Genomic DNA, 21,221 nt, shown 5'->3' on the forward strand with positions numbered 1-21,221 from the left:
GTCAAAACCCAAGACGTAACAACTACCGATCGCTATCGTTTAATTAAAATTTAATAGAGGGAATTTTTCTAATTCAGTTTATAGAATATACACTATTAGAGTATTAGTTAGTAATTAAATAAAAATGTGGCTTTTATTAAATCGTTCAAACAAAGTTTCTACTCTTTCTCATCTCCCGAGGTTCCACCAAGTGAAGATTCTTCTGTATTTTTCAGAAGAATTGTATAAGAAAACAGAAGTGAGGATTCTTCTTGTTCACTTCGTCTTTTCTTCTTCCCTCTCACCTTCTAATTTTTAACAAATTTTAGGGTTTTTTAGTTATATAAAAACTAGCTGTTGAACTGAATCTTTTGTTCTTGCAGGTATCTATGAACTATGAATCTCAAGCACATACAGAGTAGTTTTTAAATTCCAACAAAAAAAAAATTTGTTCCGAATTCGTCGACATCTCTGCGTATTGTTGAACCTGGTTAGTGCTTTATGCCACTCTGTGTATATCTCAGTTACTTCTCAGTTAATATGCGGTTTATTTTTTATTTTATGATTATGCCTTAGGTGCTACTGGATTTTTCCTTCGATATGTAAAATATTAGATTTTATTCATGATTGAAATTTTCTGGGTGACAAAACGAATTCACAGAATGAAGTTTGCATAGCAGAATATAATGGCAAATTGTTTTGGTTATGAACAATCCGATTTATTGATTTTTCTTTTTCGCTTCAGTACTTAAAGAAGATGCTTAGAACTTCACCAATTTAATGATTTTTCTTTTCTCGAATAGCTTTCTTAGCAGTTGTTTTTGGTTATTTATTGTAAAAAAAGAAAAATTTCTAATCTTTTTCAGCTGGCAAAATGGCTGGAGAACTTGGAGCAACTCCATCTGCAGCTACTTTTGAGTATGAGCTTTTTGAGGGTGATCCTGATCACCTCAGAACTGTTGTAGCAACGCCGAATCAGATTAGCCCATGGATCGATCCTGCTGCTTTGAAACTTAAACACAGATTTGGGCGGGGGCCATTTGGTGATATTTGGTTGGCAACTCATCATCAGTTGACTAATGGTTCTGAACGATTTCATGAAGTGGTTGTCAAGATGTTACATCCGATCCATGAAGATCATATGCACACTTTCTTGGATAAATTTGAAGATTTATTTGCTAGGTGCCAAGGATTACAAGGTGTCTGTTGGTTACATGGTATCTCTGTGATAAATGGAAAAGTAAGTCTTTGCATCTACTGTATTTGGTAGTCTTGTAGCTCGCTAATAGAATTGTGTCATTGCCCTCTTCTCTATCTTTTAGTTGAAGCTTCATTGCCATATTGACTTTGTTTCTCTGTCTTGACAGATATCAATTGCTATGAAGTTTTATGAGGGATCGGTTGGAGACAAAATGGCTCGTCTTAAAGGAAACAAGCTGCCATTGCCTGATGTTTTGAGGTGATGTGGGTTTGGGAGTGGGGGTGTTTGCAAAACACTAATATGCTTATGGGTCTATCCTTTATGGTACATATAGTTGCAAATATGGAATTGCTTAACCGTCTTCTGTTTATGCTAATGTTTACAGGTACGGGATTGACTTGGCTCAGGGAGTTCTGGAATTGCATTCAAAAGGGACACTGGTTTTAAATCTTAAGCCCTTTAACTTTCTTCTTAACGAGAACAACAAAGCAATCCTGGGTGATTTTGGGATTCCGTATCTACTGCTTGGGATTCCACTGCCAAGTTCAGATATGGTTCTGAGACTTGGAACCCCCAATTACATGGCTCCAGAACAATGGCAACCAGAAGTAAGAGGTCCACTATCTATTGAGACTGATTCTTGGGGGTTCGGATGCAGCGTCGTGGAGATGTTGACTGGAACTCAACCCTGGTGTGGGAGATCAGTGGAGGAAATTTATAACTTAGTTGTATCCAAGCAAGAGAAGCCACAGATTCCAAGTGGTTTGCCTCCTGCCATTGTGAATGTGATCAGTGGTTGTTTTGAGTATGACTTCCGGAATCGTCCTTTAATGGCAGACATCTTACATGCATTTAAAAGGTAAGTTTTGTCATTCATTCTGATAGAAAACAGAAATTCCTTGTTACACTTTTTTTCTTGTTTTGTTTGGGGGGTGGGGGAGAAGAAAAAAGAAGAATTTTTATCATAATCAGTAATTTGGTATTTTAACTGAACTTACAATGATTTTGACCTAACTATGATGTTCTAATCGATTTTGTTTTCCTTCCGGTACTTGCCTTCACTGTTGCATATGCAGTCTCCGGTTGCATGTGTGCTAAATTGGCACCATGTTGAGAGGAATTTATTAATCTTAATTTTGGAAAATTGATAAACAGGAATTGTCAAGGGGATGTTTTCCAATTTTAATGGTATCTTGCTCTGTTTGTTATCTGTCCTATCCATTAGAGACTACCCTCTGAGCTATAGGCATATAAGTGGGAAAGAAAGTATTTATCCCTTTAAGGCTATTTGTCAAAACTAATGAGAATCTCTTTTCCCTCACAGGGACCTATATTTCACTATTACTCTTTAATCATGCCTCTTTTTGGAGGATGTAATGAAAGCTGACATAGAAACATGAATTGAGAGACTCTTTGTTGTTTTATTAAATCTACTGTGGGATATGGAATAAACATGGATTTCCAGTGAAGAATTTTTATTCCCTTCCTTAAATTCTTATTTTATCAAGTAAACCATTCAAAGTATTTCTAGGGCACTCCTAATTTTGGTCATAACTAGATATCATGCTTTAGTCTTTCTGTAAGTCAAAGTTAGTGTCTCCCAACCCACCTCCCCCCCCCACCCTGATGAATAGTTGAATGAAAAATTTGTTTCTGCATGATCTTTGCTGTCTGAGCTTTGTAGTATACAGAACAGATCCTCCCCAACACCTCCACAAAAAAAGCATCTTGCCATCTTGACTAGTTGACCCTTAAATATACCTTACAGTCCTCTCCCCCCACCTCATCCCTAATCCCAATGCTAACCTATGTCCCATACCTAAATTATCTGTAAGATTTACTAAACAAATAAGCAATTAAAAATATTTTTTTGAGGGAAAACAGTTATTGACATGTCCATATTGTGGGACTTGGTAGCATGGCAGCCTGATTTCAGCCACATGAAGGGCTGCGGACATGAAGGTCTCAAGTCAGGCAGGCCACCCTCAAGAATTTGGTTACATGTCAAATTCTGTGTAATCTCTTAATTGTATGGTCAACCATGTATTTGATTCTTCCCTTTGTCTTGTCAACTGAGTATCTGGTTCTAAAACTTACCTCCCAAAAAATTTTAATGCTTTCATTTGCCATGTGTTGGAGTGTGTTCTGGCCTTATTTAACAAATATGGGTGGGGAAGATATAGCTTGCCATTTCTGCTGACCCTTCTCTTTTCTTATTATCATCATGTATTTTGTAGGGTTTTCCCTTTGGGTAATGGTTCTGGGGCCTCCTAACATTCTAAATTTCCTATGTTATAGAAGACAGGACCACAGTTGGATAGGTAGATCTTATCCAAGTGATTGTCTACACCAAGAATTAGCTTCATCTTTCTAACAGACTGATTCACATGAAACTTTTTGGAGGTTTAAAGTTCTAGTGGAACTTTCCGTTTCAAACTTCTGCAATGATTTGAATTTGAATTATCAATTTTTGGTCTGGTTGACCTAGTAGGTGGCGCCCACCAAGCAGTGAATCTGATCAGATGATTAAAAACTATTTTATAGTGGAACCCATAGTTCGAGAACTCGTTTCGTTTCGGTATTTCGAGCTGACCGAAATATCCGAAATATTCGAAATTTCGGATATTTCGGTCGAAATATTGTATTTTTTCTGGTATGTTTCGATAGGTAATTTCGGTGGGTTTTAGGCCAAGTTAAGGCCTGAAACTTCATGGAAACCCTATTTTAGGCTATATAAACACATTTAAATATTCAAATTGCAAAAATAGTCACCCAAAATGGTGTTTTGGATGTGCACCATTGATTGGCAATATACGGTCGAACCCTAATGTATAAGTGTATAACTTAGTTAATTACACATTTACACATACACATTGTACATTAAACAAATAAATTGACTTGGAACTAAGTTGGAAACATAATAACTCATAAGTTAAGTCATAAATCATAATATTAAGTACATAAGACATCAAGTCAATAACAAGTTAACAAATAACAACTTAAGAGTTAAGATTTAAGAAGATGATATCAAACATTCCAAATCACAATATGTCAATATCCCCAATTGTCCCCTGTAAGGCTACAAGTCAAGTAGTCAACTAGTCATCATTCATCTCAAATGTTTACAAATTTGCTAATAATAACTACTCCGCCGTCCAGGATCAACCCCACTCATTGTCCGCTGGAGCCGACGTGTATTGCTCTCCGATTGTAGGACAAATGCATGCCACGTCATAGTCTGGGAGAAGAAGCGAGTGTAGTCATTCACAGTGGCCATGTAAACTGCATCATCAACATGCTGAAGGTAACCTATCCTAGGATATAGGTCACCAAACTCTGAAGAAGTACTACCCACTGATCCACTATGATATGAGTCATATGACGGCTCTGGGAGCATGTACGGGTTGTACGGCTGCGGCTGGTGGGTTGGGTAGCCAGTATAGGAAAAGAAGTCATGCACAAAAGACGATCCACTATATCCTTGTGAGTGGGAGTCATACTCAAAACTGGGAATGGATGGAGAAGATATAGGCTGCTGCCCCCAAGGGTACTGCCCAGAATGCCCTTCGCCACATGGATGTGAATGAGATGAACCATGCTTTGATTGTGCTGGAGATGGACTGCTGTCTACATGAAAAGATGGGGCACGGAAATGCCCACTCGATCTACTGTCTCTATCGCCAATACTCAGTCCACCAACAGAGCCAAATAGGGCATCAATGTCCATAAGCTCAGCCTGCCTACTAGTACCACTACCACAACCACCAGGACGGGACTGGCCACGCTGCTTTCTCGAGTAGGTCGAGGTGGACGATGTGGGCCATGTGGCTGGTGTGGGGCCGGTGGGGGCACGGATTGCCTCTTGCTACTCTTGTACCACAAACGGGACTCGAGTTCCCTCATATGCTTGACCACCATCACCATCATCATCACGTCCATCATTACCTTCATCATCACCTCCATCATCACCATCTCCACCAGGACCACCACCACCATCTCCACCATCACCATCTCCACCACCACCATCTCCACCAGATGACATAGACCAATCTTCATCCTCCTCATCAACACCACCAGAGATCGAACGGTATGGGTGACGCGTCCCGTGCATGTACTCACCCTCTGCAGCCATGAAGTCATCCACATCACTTGTATGTGTTCAGCTATCATGGGGTCAGGTCTACCTCCAGGCTGATCTAACACTGGCTCACCTCTATCCCTCACCCAATCAACAATAGGATCTTCATCATCTGACTCCACCTGGAAAATATCGGCAAGATCGATATTTTCCCTGATACCCTCTTGTCTCATGCGTATGTGTTGCATCTTCAACCTCAAATTATAATGCACATACACTAAGTCAGAGAGACGTTCAGAACCCAATCTATTTCTCCTCTTGGAGTGGATGAGAGAAAATGTACTCCAATTCCGTTCACGACCGGATCTTAACAATATGTCCGGGAGAGAACCTTGATTGCTATTTTTCTTAAATTGTTTGCGAACCCCCATACAACACCCACCATTCAGCTGCATTACAACAAAAGAAACATGTCACCTTCATTTCAAAAGAATAAGATATTGAATTGAGTAATGACTAATGAGTACCGCATCACCGCGTGTCCGCCTCTTGGTGCGACTTCGGTTCCAAAACTTCCCAATGCATCCCTAAAAGTCTTCAACTATAATCATTTGGAAAATATTTAAAATTAGTAATGACTCGTTACTATTTAGTATTGAATTGAGTAATTCCAAATGAATTATAACTTCTAAGACTCACCTCATTGTTGCATATTGCCTGTAATTTACTATTCGGCTCCAACTTGGCAACTACTTCTTTGATTGCGTCAATAAGACTATTATTCAACCCAAGCCTATGACTGTATTGGTACTTGGGGTTCAAATAATATGCTGAAATTGACATTACATATTCACTAGTTAGTAATATATCCTTCAAATTAACTTTAAAAGATGTAATTGCATAAAAAACAAAGAGTGTACACTCACCAGCCTTATGCAGTGGATGCATAAGTTGATTTTCCCAGCGCTCCTTGATAATTTTGAGAAAGTGTTTGCTACCTCGTGGATTTGCATTGTAAACACCTTCATTCATCAAGTCTATGGCAGCATATAGATGTGGCATGGTTGGTCCCTTGATAGCAGAATCAACTATATGCAAAACCTTGACCACTGGGTCCAAAAGTTGTACCACTTTATGCAACTTAGACCAAAAGTCATCTGATGAAATTGTAGCTTGTGCTTCCCTACCACCATGGGTATTGGACCCATTCCAGTTGAATCAGTCTTCAGAAGCAAACATTGATCTCAGTCCAGACTTCTTGGTTTCTATACTCTTGAGTGCAATGTAGTTGGTGGCGAATCTAGTTATGCCTGGCCTCATTAAGTCACCCCCACACTTCTCCCTCAAGAGGTTTAGTGCAAACCCATGGTTGTAGACAAAGTTGGTCATTTGCCTTGCCTTTTCCACGACATGTTGTACCAATTTGATCTTTCCCATGTCCTTCAACATGAGGTCTATACAATGGGCAGCACATGGAGTCCAAAACAACCGGTACTTATTGTTTTGCATCAACCTCTCACCGGCACTCTTGTAGTTGCTTCCGTTGTCCGTTACAATTTGGACAACGTTCCCCACTCCTACATCTTCTACCACTTCCTTCAGCAATTTGTAGATATACTTTGCATCCTTTTTCTCCTTAGATGCATCAACAGACTTCAGAAAGACTGTCCTCCCATCACAATACACCATAAAGTTGATGATGGACTTTCTTGTAGGACCAGTCCAACCATCACACATTATGGTCACCCCATAGTTCTACCACAGCCCCCTCATTTCATTGATGTAGTCTTCAAGCTCTCTCTTCTGTTGGGGCAAATACACATTCATAATCTCATATGGGGTGGGCCCCTTATACCCTGGGCCAGCCTCAGCAATGGAATCTATCATAGTCTGATAAAAGGGGCCTTGTGCTGTGTTTGCTGGGATGGTATGGTATAACATCCACTTAGCTATAGATTCCTTCACCATCCCCTTCAGATTTTTCCATGCTCCCTTGATTTTTGGTTGTTTGTTGCCTTTCTTTCTATAACACCAGGTGCTTGGTGAAGTGCTGGGTCATCTTGTGGTGGTGGAGGCGGAGGGGGAGCTGCCCTCGTTCTCTGTGATCTCCTAAAGGGATTAGGCAACCCACCTCCTCCACTTGTACCTGCTCCTCCACTACCACTAGCACCAGCTCTAGAGGTACTAGCTCCTCCACTACCACCTACTCTCTGTCTCTCGACTCTCTCCCGATCCTCATGATAATCGGCTCGCTTATCATCTCGTGCTCGTCTCCAATCCCTAGCCTCTCAGTCTCTATATCATCAGGAACATAGACATCATCACTGTCATCATCATCATCATCATCACGATGGCTTGATTGGCCTCCCGCTGTACACCTCACTGCTTCCTCAAGATCTACTTTTGCCTTCTCCCTCTGAGCCTTCCTCTTACTCCCTCCCTTCATGTAATCAATGACAGCCCTAGATACCTCCACAGGGACCATATGACATGCGACCACTTCAGGAGAATTCCCAGCTAGATGTTGTTTGAGTCTAGTGGCACCACCTCCAAAAAACTGCATGTGACAATAGTTGCATTGGGATTTTCTTTTATCCCCATCAATTGGAGTGCCATGCAACCATGCAATGTCACCCCTAGTGCGCCTGGGTGTGCTCCCCTCCTCCGGGTCCGGGCCGGCTGCCTCCGCCTCTTGCCTCTCGGCTCGCTGTTTACCACGGTTCGTCATAATTAGACTAGTTTATCGTTGCATGAATAAAAGACAATTCATTAATAACGGAAGCACATCAATTCTTTTAGTTTAAAATTTTAAATGTTTAAGAATTAAGATTTAAGAGCACTAACACAAGTATATAAGTATATAACTATTTAGTATTTTCCCCCTAAGTCCCTAACCCTCATATTTTTCTCATATTTAAAAACAATTTTTAAAAATATTTTTCAAATAAATATTGGCCTAGCACAACAAAATCGAAAAGATATGTAAATGGGCAGCAAATAAGAAGTATGTACAATTTACTTTTATATTTTTCAGTAATTTTAAAACAAAAACCTCATATTATTTCTTATGTTTTGCTATTTTTTTGAATTTTTTAAATATTTTTTATAATTTTCAAAAATTAAAATAATTAATTATTGGCAGAAAAATATTTTTGACACCATGAGGCCATAGATCGGCCAATGGTGTCTAACATATATTTAATTCATCACCATACAATATACATAACCCCTATTATTTTTTGATTTTTGTTGTAAATAAATCCAATTTTTGAAGTAGAAAAATAAATAAATAATATATATACCAAAAAAAATTTTCGACACTGTGAAGTCGTAGATCGGCTTCCGGTGTCTAACATATATTTATTTCATCACAAACAAACATGTTGATCAAGCATTTCCCTAAAAAGAATCAATTTTGAGAATATGGTTTTACCTGAAATAGTGGAAAGGCTTCACAGATGTGCTAAGAAGTTTGTTCTCCAAGTGATTCCAGCGTAGATGTGGCAAGGATTCAAGTGGGAAGTGGAAGATTGAAGAAGAAATAAGCAAAAACCTTCAAAAACCAAGCAAAAGAGGAAAAATGCTCTGTTTCTCAGTCTCGGTCGAAATTTCGACCGAGACTATCGAAACATGGTATTTTATATAAAGCATTTTCTCGAGATTTTCGAAATCTCGCGAGATTTTGAAAATGTCTCGAAATACCTCGAAATCTCGAGAATTTCGATCGAAATTTAGTATTTTTTTTATTCGAGGGGTCATTTCATTTCGAGGGGGTCGAAATTCTCGAAATCTCGATCGAGATTTTGAACTATGGTGGAACCTATATTAAAAATATGGTCGACTATATTGTAGGATTCTTTGTGCATTGTTATACATGCACTTCATACTATTACTCCTTCATTCATCTATCATCTGGCCCATCAAACTCCCCCACCCCCCCCCAAAAAAAAGTTTGTTTCTGATTTAAATGTGTTCTTTTGACAACTATTGGAAAAATAAATAAATAAATCCATTTGTTCAAGGACATGAGAAACTTCCTCCAATTGTAACTTGTTTTAATACATGATATTGTTGTTGATATCACTTTATTCTAATGCACAAAAGTTAAGCAGACGATTAACTGAAAGCTCATTTAAAATTTGTTTCCTTAATGTATTTCTCAAACTACAATGATGACCTCTTTAAGATTTTGTGCATGACTGCGTGTCTGTATTGTTTAAGTCTTTTCAGTTTAGGGTCCTCCTGTGATGTCCAAATCCCAATTTGGTCACTTGGCAGAGTTCTGATGGCAGACAAAACTACTGTAGTATATCTGATTTTATTAGTGGCAGTTAAATTCGTGTTAGAAAACAAACTGTATCTCTATCAAAGATGTCCATTTGATATATGGAAGGGAGAAAAGTTTGCTGTCCTGCTGTTGGAGTGAATATGGGTCTGTTAAATGCATGGGGAGAGACAGGTCCATGCTAGTTTTACAAACTATGTTGCTTTCCATCAACTTGACCATTGAAATGAGGTGTTACTCTTCACTTTTATTACTGTCAACAATAATATTTAATTACTATAGAAGTCTAAATATCACAGCGCACTTTAATAAGCCGATATCCAATTCACATTCTAAATGTTCTGTTTGTTTGTTGTTTCATGCTCACCACTTTTTATTTTCCAATCCCTTGGAGTGGGATTATTTTCATGTTATTAATAAATTGTCTTGTACTAATATCATAGTTCAAGATTTTGCTAATATTTTGGATTTCACCCAGATTTTGGTCAAAATTTGGTACATTTTGGCTGCAAGTTTTGTTTGGCCATTCCAGTAGTTAAAGAACTACATTTTGGTCCAAAACTTTTGGGAAACCCTAATTAAGCTTCTCTAAACAATATTGGGACATTTCAATTGTAAAATTTTGGTTTTGGACCTAGGTTAGTAGTGTACGCCATACCATGTTGTATACTTTCTCTATTATAGCCTATTCTACACATAATTTAGTACTAGAACGCACAAGATTCAATCTAAACTGTTGTAATATGGGTTCAAGGGTATTTTTGTCCAGGGGTATTTCAGTCCTTGGACCTATTCTAGAATATTTCCACACTCATTATAAATAAAGTGGGGATGTGATCATAATGTCACAAGACATTATTCACATTTCCCACATGGTATCAGAGCTGGGATCCACATTGGGATCCTAACCCTAATGCCTACCATCATGAAACCCCCGATCCTCTCCTACCTCTCCTCGATTTTTGCGCCACCACCACGAGCCCCTCCAAAATCATTGCCAGCCTCCGCCACCCCTTCTTCTTCCTCTTGGTGGTGACTACGACTGCTCCCGGCTTCTTCTCTTCACCCTTGGTGGTGAGAGGATGTTACCTTAATCAGCATGTTTTAAATCCCTCTTCGGTGGGATTGGTTAATGTATTTCTCTCCGGATTCCTTGGAATATTGATGATTTGTTGAAGTTTTTCCCTGACCAGCAACTATGAGTGATTCTGAATCTGAGATCTCCACTGTATCTACTAGACATGAAGGGGTTACTCAGCATGATTTCCTTCTGTTCCCTGCAAGCTCCATTAAATTAAATGGGAGCAATTATTTGATGTAGTCGCAATCCCTCTCTTTGGTTATATCACAGGAACATTAGTTAAGCCTACCGATGCTGGTCTTGCTCAAGATAAATGGATGACATCTAATTTTTTCGTGATGTCTTACCTCAAACTCTATGGATCCTGAAATTGCTGGGGGTATCATCTTCACGATGTCATTGCCAAAATTTGGAAGACTGCCAAGGATGCTTATTCCCAGGTTGTTAATGTTGCCCAATGCTATGAACTTCGCCAAAAGATACATGCTACCAAGCAACTGGAATTATCTCTTTCTCAATATTATTCCAAGTTACGTAGCATGTGCCAACAACTAGATTTTTATGGGTCATTTATTGCTACCTGAGATGTTGATGCTACTGTTTTCAAGAAATGGGAAGATGATCTTTGTGTATTCAATTTTCTTACTGGCCTCAACATTGAATTTGACCAGATTTGGGCTCATGTCCTCAATCGCGATCCTCTCCCTACTCTTGAGCAGGCTTATGCCATGGTCCAATAAGAGGACAGCCATCGTAATGTCATGGTTCACCCAGTTACTTAGGATCAATCAACACTCTTCTCTAGCTCACAGAGTTCATCTCATGGGGGTTCTTCCCGCGGTACTAGTGACCGTCTTATTCCTATTCATGCTCCTGTGAAGTGTAATTTTTGTGGCAAGGAATTACATACAAAAGACAAGTGGTGGAAATTACATGGGCATCCCATTGATACTCGGGGCGTATGAAGGGTCCTCCTACCTCAGCCAGAGCTAACCAGACTTCTTCTGAAGACAATGCTTCAGACCACTTCTTCATCAACACCTTTTACGAGCTCCCTGCCAGGAACTTATGCTCCTTCTGCTTCACCTTCATCCACATCAGGTATTTCGTTTAGTGGCAACTACGCCTCAGTCATGTCCAACTCTTGGATCATTGACTCCGGTGCCACTGACCATATGACAGGTTCTTGTACTCAATTCTTTAAATATTTTCCATTATCTAGTGATAGTAAAGTCAGTGTTGCTGATGGTTCTCTTTCCTCTGTTTTCAGGAAGGGTACCATTAAGTGTACTCCTTCCTTGTGTCTTTCTTCTGTCTTGTATGTTCGAAAATTCTCTACTAATTTACTATCTATTAGTAATCTTACTCGAGATTTGAACTACAAAGTGACTTTCTTTCTTTCCCATTACATTTTTCAGGACTTCGAAATGAGTTATACGATTGGCAGTGGTTAAGTGGTTGGTGATCTCTACATGCTTGATAGTCCTCCATCAGTTCCATCAACTTTGGTCTCTTAGGCTTCTCTCCCTGAATCAGTAGCAGCTAAGCAGCTTTGGCCGAATTGCATAGGCCACCTTCCTTTAAGAGTTTTATCTACTTTATTTCCTAGTTTGGTTAAGAGTTGTAATCCAAACCATTTTTCTTGTAATACTTACATTTTTGCCAAGCAAACTAGATCTGTTTATCCCGTTTTAGATAGTTGAAGTTTAATTCCATCTGGTTTAATTCATTCTGATGTGTGGAGCCTTGCCCGTTGTGTTTCTACATCTAGTTATCGGTGGTTTGTCACCTTTATCTATTGTTTTAGTCGTATTACTTGGGTTTATCCCAGGCACTTAAAGAGTGATGCTCCTGCTTCAAATTGTTTCACAAAATGGTTCAGACTCAGTTTGATGCTCAAGTAAAACTTTTTTGGACAGACAATGGAAAGGAATGTATGGACAACGCCTTTCAGACCTACCTGTCTTGTTATGGGATAATGTACTAGACCCCTTGTGTGGATACTCCAGCCCATAATGGTGTAGTTGAATGGAAGAATCCTTACCTCTTGGAAGTGGCCAGATCTCTTATGTTCACAATGGCTGTTCCTCCTTGTTTTTGAGGTGATGCTATGCTTTCTGCTGCCTATCTTATTAATCGGCTGCCTTCCCAGGTGCTAGCAGAGTGCTACCCTCTTGATGTTCTATTGGGCTCTTCTTTATTTGTGGTACCTCCTAAGGTATTTGGCTGTATCGCGTTTGCTCGCAATCATCATGTCCATGGGAAGTTTGATCCCAAGGGTCTTCGCTGCATTTTTTTGGGCTACTCTACTACCCAGAAGGGGATAAGTGCTATCACCCGCCTACACAGAAGTTATTTGTCACCATGAATACTATTTTTCGGGAGTCTGAGGCTTATTTCCCTACCCATGAACCTCTGGGGAAGTCTGTAAGTGAAGAGGTGTCCCTCATTACGCCATTGGATGTGTATGCACCTGTAATGGAAGACCCCCATCCATAGAACTTGAGGATGATCTAACAACACAAGAACAGGAGCAGCCTTTGATCTAGGGGGAGCAGGAGCAGCCTTTAATTCAGGGGGAGCCTGACACCTTGAAGACTTTTTCTCGAGGAACTTGGCATAAAAGAACCACCACCATTGCTCCTACTCAATCGACATTTCCTATCTTATAAATCGGCTGCCTTCCCGAGTGCTAGCAGAGCGCTGTCCTCTTGATGTTCTATTAGGCTCTTCTTCATTTGTGGTACCTCCTAAGGTATTTGGCTATGTCGTGCTTGCTCACAATCATCAAGTCCATGGGAGGTTTGATCCCAAGGGTCTTCGCTGCATTTTTTTTGGGCTACTCTGCTACCGAGAAGGGGTATAAGTGCTATCACCTGCCTACAGGGAAGTTATTTGTCACCATGATTGTTATTTTTTGGGAGTCTTGAGGTTTATTTCCCTACCCATGGACCTCTTCAGGGGGAGTCTGTAAGTGAAGAGGTGTACCTCATTGCGCCATCGGATGCGCATCTACAGTGGAAGACCCCCCATCCATAGAACTTGAGGATGGTATAACAACACAAGAACAGGAGCAGCCTTTGATCCAGGGGAAGTAGGAGAAGCCTTTGATCTAGGGGGAGCAGGAGCAGCCTTTAATTCAGGGGGTGCCTGGGGAACTTGACACCTTGAAGACTTTTTCTCGAGGAACTTGGCATAAAAGAACCACCAGCACTGCTCCTACTCAATCGGCACTACCTATTCCAAGTTCTCCTTCAAGGATATTTTTGTCATAGGGGTATTTCAGTCCTTGTACCTATTCTAGAATTTTCCTACACATTATAAATAAAGTGGGGCTGTGATCATAATGTCACAAGCCATTAACAATTAAAATATGCATTAGGAATGAAGAAAAATCATTTAATGGTACACTTACAAGTACAACTGTTGACACCCCTATGAAACCGTTCCTCCAACTCCATGTGAGGTACTATTCAGAGTTCCAACTTGGAATTTTGCACAAATCTTGCTCAAATCCGATAAACCATCAATGTAGATGCATTGTAGTAGTCCCCAACACCTTGTACCACCAAGAAATGTAGGTGATTTGGCAAACAATATGATATCTAGTTTTTTGTTTCCCTCTTGCTGTCAAAAACGAACTAACTGTACGAAATGGATCAAAATTTCGACCCATTCTTTTCGAAATAGTGATTTTATAAGCAATATTTGTAATGTTTGACAGAAAGGATATCAAAACCACAACTAGACCAAATTTTGGCCGAAATGCCTTCGATCGAAACTTTGCATACCTAGTGGGTCGACTTACATTGAAATATTTCGCAAATTTAGTCTGTTTTGACAAAATCTTGAACAATGACTATATAAAAAATAAATGAAATCTCTTTAGTAGGGTAACTGGAGTGGAGAGAAAAAGCTGAATATGCATACAGTTGGGTATTCAGATGTGTAGCATGGGCCTGGGTAAATTTTAGGACATGACGTGTGTTGAGGATGGAGTAGTATGTGAAGGCATTGAGATTCTACTGCTATAGGTTTTCACCTCTTCTCCTATCCCCTTTGCTTGGCCACTGGAATCAACTGGTGGTCAAACCAGACAGAACCAAAACCGTCTCCCTTTTTGGGTTGGCCGGACTATAGCACCATTCTTGGTGATAACCAGATACAAGCCAGGTGGGTTTTAAGAAGCCTTCTGGTTATTGAAAACTTCCGAGTTTGTGTTTTTAGGTCTATTTATTATTAGAAATGAACACTGGTTGTGTACATGCATGCATACTTGAAATTGTGACCAACCTTAATATAAGGTGTACATTAACCATTACGAGGAACTGACTAATTGATTGGTCCCTTCTCCTTATTTATTTATTTATTTTCATTATTTTCAAAATTTTTACTAAACCATAGTTTTGCCAGTTCTAACCAGTCAAAAGTGGATGAAACTGGAACTGGGCCCATTTTCAGTTCAGTGCCCTGTTCTGTTTCAAAAACTATGCTCTGATATAATAAGTGGTGGCTGTACTTTGGAAACAAGGAAACCTGGTGGGTAAGTCATTTTTAATTGATTTCAGACAGTTTTTTGTAAAAATTTGTACGCTTGACAGCATTCCCACTTCTCGACTGCCTTGTGCTGCTTTTAACGTCTGCATGAAATTGCATCCTATTATGCCAGTGTGACAACCCAATAGAGAAAGAGAGTGGGGAGCCGCCTCCCCTCCATTTCCTGCGTCATGTAGTGAGGGTGTCACTATTCTAGTTCCCCAAGCTTTCCATCTGAAGTGCCTATATCCCTGTCTACTCAGCCTAAACTAGGGTTGACAATATAGATGGAGGACAGTCCTAACCAGGCCACAACAGAGAATTACCAGGAAAATTGGTTGAATAGATTATTAGCAGGTCTCTGGACATTTCCTTTCTGTTTCTAATAATAATTACTAAGCTATATATTGATTTTGTTCCGTTTTGAATACTGTGAACAAAATAAGCAAGACATTTGAGAACAGGATAGGAAAGAGAAACTTATTGAAAGAGTGGATTACCCATTCTTCAATCTGAACTGCCTCTTAAAACAATATTTACTCCTTGGAATTAATATATCCAAGTATACTGTAACAGAGTGGAAAGAAAGAGTATTTTAGCACTGTTAAATATACTTTTAATGTGATGATTTGCATCTGAACTCGCAGCTCTCAGAATGCAGTTTATGGTGATGAAGGCTGGACTGGCCTGGGGAACTGGAAATTGGAAGACAAATCAATTGGCTGTGGTTACACAGAGTGGTTCCTCTCCAAGGATCATCTCCAAGTGGGTGATACAGTGCGTTCCAGAAAGCCTGCAAACTCGTGCAAGCCTGCAAACATGTTTATCCCAGAGGGAATGGTAGCTGGTTTGGAGGACAGTGACAGAGATGAGTTTGTTCTTGTGAGGGTCCACAGTATTCATGATCCTTTAAGAGTTCATACATCAACACTGGAGAGGGTTACATCTGGCTTGGCAGCAGGGGATTGGGTAAGGGTGAAGGAAGATGACAAGAAACACTCGCCTGTGGGTATTCTCCATTCAATCCAGCGTGATGGCACTGTAGCAGTTGGGTTTATTGGACTGGAGACTCTTTGGAAGTGGAGTTTTGCAGACCTCCAGATGGCAGAATCCTACTGTGTGGGCCAATTTGTGAGGCTGAAAACTAATGTGTTTAGCCCTCGTTTTGAATGGCCCCGTAAAAGAGGAGGTGCATGGGCTACAGGAAGGATCATACAGGTCCTCCCAAATGGATGCCTTGTAGTCGGGTTCCCTGGAAGATTTAAGTTTGGAGATGCATGCAACAGCTTCTTAGCAGATCCTGCTGAAGTTGAAATGGTTTCTTTCAGTACATGTCCTGGGGTAGTAAAGAAATACCAACACCTCGAGGATTTTCACTGGGTTGTTCGGCCACTTGTAATTGCATTTGGTCTGTTTACTGCCATGAAACTTGGTTTCTTTGTAGGCAAAAATGTGAGAAGATCAAGGATGAAGAAAGGACGGGTTAGTTTGATTCAAGGGGATGGTCAACATCAGGATGGCCAGAGTAGTGGCAACCCAGCATGGCTTCCCCCGCCTGTGGCAAACATGCTTTTCCGGGAAGGGGTTCCTACGACTACTGGGAGGTAATTATTCAACCGCACCTTATATCGGCCATGGCTATTTTCGATGAGACTTGTAGAACTGGTGCAGCAAATTATTTTGCTAATTTAGGCCGATTTACTCAACTCCTTTGTAGATGTGTTAGGGAATCAGAACTTACATTGAATTTGGGCATCTGTCCATAATAGTCACTGGTGTCATTATACTTGTTTACTAGCTGTATATATGCTTATTTGGCCTTTCTGTATGTACATTTACTTATATATTTATGAAAGATATTTGAATCATTGTGGAAGCTCATTGAAGTGAAGGTGTAACTGTCCCATTGTGGTCCTCAAACATGCTTTATTGTGTTCTTGTGCATGCATGCTTTGTTATCGAATCTTATAATAGGAAGACAAGCTCCTGCTTGAGCTCCTTGACAAATTGGGTCATGGCATCAAACAAACAATGCTGTCGCTTGGTGCCTTGGGAATGAAACACTACTCTTGAATCGTATTACTGTTCTTCTTATGGGTGCTAAGTAGATGCAATCCTAAGTTTCCTAACAGGGAAGAGCGAAGAAGAGACTTCAGTTTTTCAGTTCAAGTCATTATACTCATCTTCTGAAGGGCTCTACAATTGGAGAGGTGGTGAAGAAAGACATGCTTGGCTCAGGCCTTGCGCCTTGCATGATTGCAAATAGAGCTAAATGGAGAGTGAAAATTTACGTGGGCTACTCGACTCCATTGTAGTTGGGCTATGATGTTAGTGACGATGGTGTTAATACTCTCATTTCTATAGGCCTAAGTTTCAGTTATGATGTAGTTCGTTACTATCGGATCGATGCCCTAGAGTTTGAGTTTGTATCATGGTTGTGTGGGTCTTCCCTTTTTTTTTAAATCAATTTCTGGTACTTTTGGGATCCATGTAGCCAACCCATTTAGTTGGGAAAAGGCTTGTTCTGAAAGCCTCTACCAGACTGACTTATCCCATGATTTCGAGTTGGGGGTGTGGATAAGAATCCAAGTACTCAGTCAAATTAACTATTTGGAGATAGGGGAAAAACCCAACGGGTCATGAGGTTCTTGCGACACACACAAGACCGCGTGTTTTAACCATTCGGTCGGTCCTCAGTGAACTTAAAAATCTCATTTCAACTGATCCTTCTATGTGCATCCTCATTGGCCACGCTGGTGCAGGCACTACACACCCAAACAGCAGTCTCTTGCCATTGGAGATATTATGAAATTAGGCAAAATTTATTACAACGGTCTATTTGTCACATCATAGATCTGATAGGCTCCAAAATTTGTGGAGGGGTAAAGCCTAAGGTCTTTTGCTCATATTTGAAATTTCAACCCAAATTGAGTTTGTCAAGTAGCGAAGTATTTTAAAGATCAAGACTATGGGAGAGTGCATGTTGTGTCAAAGTACTATAACGTGCATGGACATACATGAAGATGAATGATGATACACGAGAGGATATTAAATTCAAAGATGGGTAGAATTGCCACGCCATCATCCAAATGGCACAATGGGATGGATGCCCTAATAATCTTATTAAGGTTGGAGTACCATTCATAAGATAATTTGGCTCCAGACATAAAGTAGAACAAAAACAAGAAAATATTTATCTTGGAAAAATGGGGACTGGCTCGTGCTTGAATACTGTTCAAAAGAAAATCATAAAGCAGTACTCAACTTTCTATGGTGGTTTAAATTCAAATATTTATCCCTTTCATTTGGGGGATATATTCTAAAAGAGAAACAACGGTATAAGGGCCTGATTTGGTATAATTTCTATTTCAATTTTAGATAAATTTTCATGAAATAGTCAACAAATAGATTTTTTATCAAGAAATTGAAATGGTTTGGTTGCATCAATCTAAAATATTTCAAAAAATAAGTAATCCATTTAGTACTTTAATTTTTTAGGATAGATTCTCTATATTTCTTTGGGAGCGAGTAGTGGTGGCGGTAGCGGTTGTGGGAGTGGAGGCAGGGGTGGGGTGGTGGTATATATCTTTAGACCAAATGTGGGAGGGTGCAGGATGCCCAGACACATGGGGGTGGACAAAATGACCGCCCCGCCCTCTGAATGGCTGAAATGACTGCCCCATATGTTTGGGCACAACCTGCACTCCTGGCCAGAGAACAATTGCCCATTTCTTTCAGTGTTTGAGATTTTAAGTGCCCAGAACTGTTGGGGGATTAAAACCGGACCGTCCAGTTATTTAATGGGACTAGATCTTAGTTTTGGGATTGTTTAGTATATAGACGGTTTTTGGGATTGGTCCCTTGGAACTGGAGCTGGAGGAACCGACTGGATCACTCAAAAAACCGCAGCCAATAAGGAACCATCCTAATTGCTTAGAACCATACTGTTTGACACCCTTACCTAAGGCCCCGTGATGGCAAAACAAACCATAGAAAAATCTAGGATTGTAAAAAAATGTATGGTCATACACAAGCTACTAAAAAATACAAGGAAATATATCAATACATGAGAAAGTTTATGAATTGAATTTGAATATGAAATTTGACACATGTGGAATCAAAACAATCCCCAAGATATCCAATTATCAAATTTATCGGACCATCCTCCACTAGATATGCAGTCCAACAATATTTATCCAAATAAACTTTTGCGTTATTCTCATAAATTTTTTAAGGATACAACTTCTTTTCACCAAAGCGGTGAATTAATAAGTTGTAACCTTTTTTAATTGTCCATAGTCTTATTACCAAATGTTAGTTAATCTAGTATTTAATGTATGAGTATAAAAAGGTTTTTAAAAAGGCTGAAAGTAATTTAATGTAGTATTTATGTGAAATGGTAGGATTTACCCTCATTGAAAAAATATGCATTATACAAAAAAGGCAGAATAGTTAGAACCTTTTTAATTGCCCCAAATTGATGAACTAAGAAGTTTTATCCTTATTCACCAAAAGAAAAAAATTATTACACGTGTGCACGTACACGCAATGTCACACCCCAAATCACCTCCTGGTAGAATTAGGTAGGTGACCCGAATTGCGTAACGGCAATCCGTCAAATCCCACGGATCTAGAAGCAGTTAATACATTCACGGTCCCACATTCGTAATATTACCATAAGTAAGATCAGAGTGTTGCAGATAATCTACAATTATAACCAAGAAAGAGAAAGCGTAGCGATACGTGAATGATTGTGATATATATACATATGTAAGTTCTGACACATTCCCAGTACAACCCACACACTGAAAAGTAAAGCTAACATATACAAAAGCGAAACGAGAGTACATATATATATATATACAGGGTGAGATAGCTCAACCCCCCAAATAAAAAGAAGAAACTACGACAGAACTAAGGATGGGGATAAACTCCTGTCAACAAAAAAAAAGGAGTCCCCAAGACAAAAAGCATCAGAAGCGCCCCTCACTGGTCTTCATCAATGATCACTGAGAACGCTCGCATCATCGGTACGACCTCCTTCGGGGTCCACACCAATATCATTATAATCACAAGGGCTCTCCTCGTAATAAGCCGCCAAGCCACAGCGGCATCCACCTGTAGAATCATCTAATAGAAAACATATATAACAGAGTATGAGCCCCACTGAACTCGTGAGTAAAACATATCATCATGCATGCATATGCAACCACATTCCACATGATCCTACATGATATGCAAGTCCAGATTATTTATTAGCCACCTAACAATACAACTAAGTCAAGTTAGTGCCACTACAATCCCCAATACATGTATCCCTAGTATGGGCTTGGTTACCCTTTCCCGCGATACACCCATTGAGTTGTCGGAGAGAACCAGTCGGCTCCAGCATCTCCCTACCCAGGTCAGCCCGACCGGCCCTCTAGATTAAACTGGTGAGGTAACCGACTCAATATAATTCACCTTTCGGTGCTTCTCGACATGTAATTCGAGAATAAACTTTATGCGGCATATAGCCAAAATTCACCTATTGGTGCTTCCCAAGCTTGTAGCCTGAGGCTTCCTGGCATATTTGCCCTGGGGAATCCCAGCTGTGCTGAGGCTTCCTGGCGTAAACGCCCAAGGTTTTACGGTAGTCCTCACAGTCATCCAACACCTTAACCCCTGTTGGCAAGGGTGCGTAGCACGGATGATGAAACTCTAGCCCCATGTCTATATGGCATCGTATGAGTCAGGCGGTGTCAACCATATCCCATACTACGGGCTACCACCGGCCTCATTTCCAAGCCGACTACAACATCTAGTCTATCAATCACAATCATCATGATATATTCATGCATAATTGATCAACAGTCACACGATGTGTAATAATTGAGAAATTTGAATTTAATTAAGTAACAAGCAATATAACTGAAGAATTTAGTTGCTAGCACAATAATACTATTGAACGTACATACACGATAATATTTCACTCACCTGGGTCTGGCTCTAAGAATTCAGTTGTAGTTTCAGTTTCGGCTGCAGTCTGGCAGTAGGCCTTGAACGCGGGATCAAACCCTAG

The 21,221-nt window shown here is 40.0% G+C and overlaps 1 protein-coding gene across 1 annotated transcript; it reads left to right on the forward strand.

The window, feature by feature from the left end:
- Window positions 1-822: 822 nt before the first annotated feature.
- Window positions 823-16,982, forward strand: LOC122671629. The gene is made up of 4 exons (XM_043868967.1): window positions 823-1,219; window positions 1,347-1,438; window positions 1,566-2,039; window positions 15,808-16,982. Exons 1-4 carry the CDS (start codon window positions 854-856, stop codon window positions 16,766-16,768), a joined length of 1,893 nt encoding a protein of 630 aa, XP_043724902.1. The 5' UTR covers window positions 823-853; the 3' UTR covers window positions 16,769-16,982.
- The last annotated feature ends 4,239 nt before the right edge of the window (window positions 16,983-21,221 follow it).

The sequence above is a fragment of the Telopea speciosissima genome, chromosome 8, assembly GCF_018873765.1.
Source record: "Telopea speciosissima isolate NSW1024214 ecotype Mountain lineage chromosome 8, Tspe_v1, whole genome shotgun sequence".
NCBI lineage: Eukaryota > Viridiplantae > Streptophyta > Magnoliopsida > Proteales > Proteaceae > Telopea > Telopea speciosissima.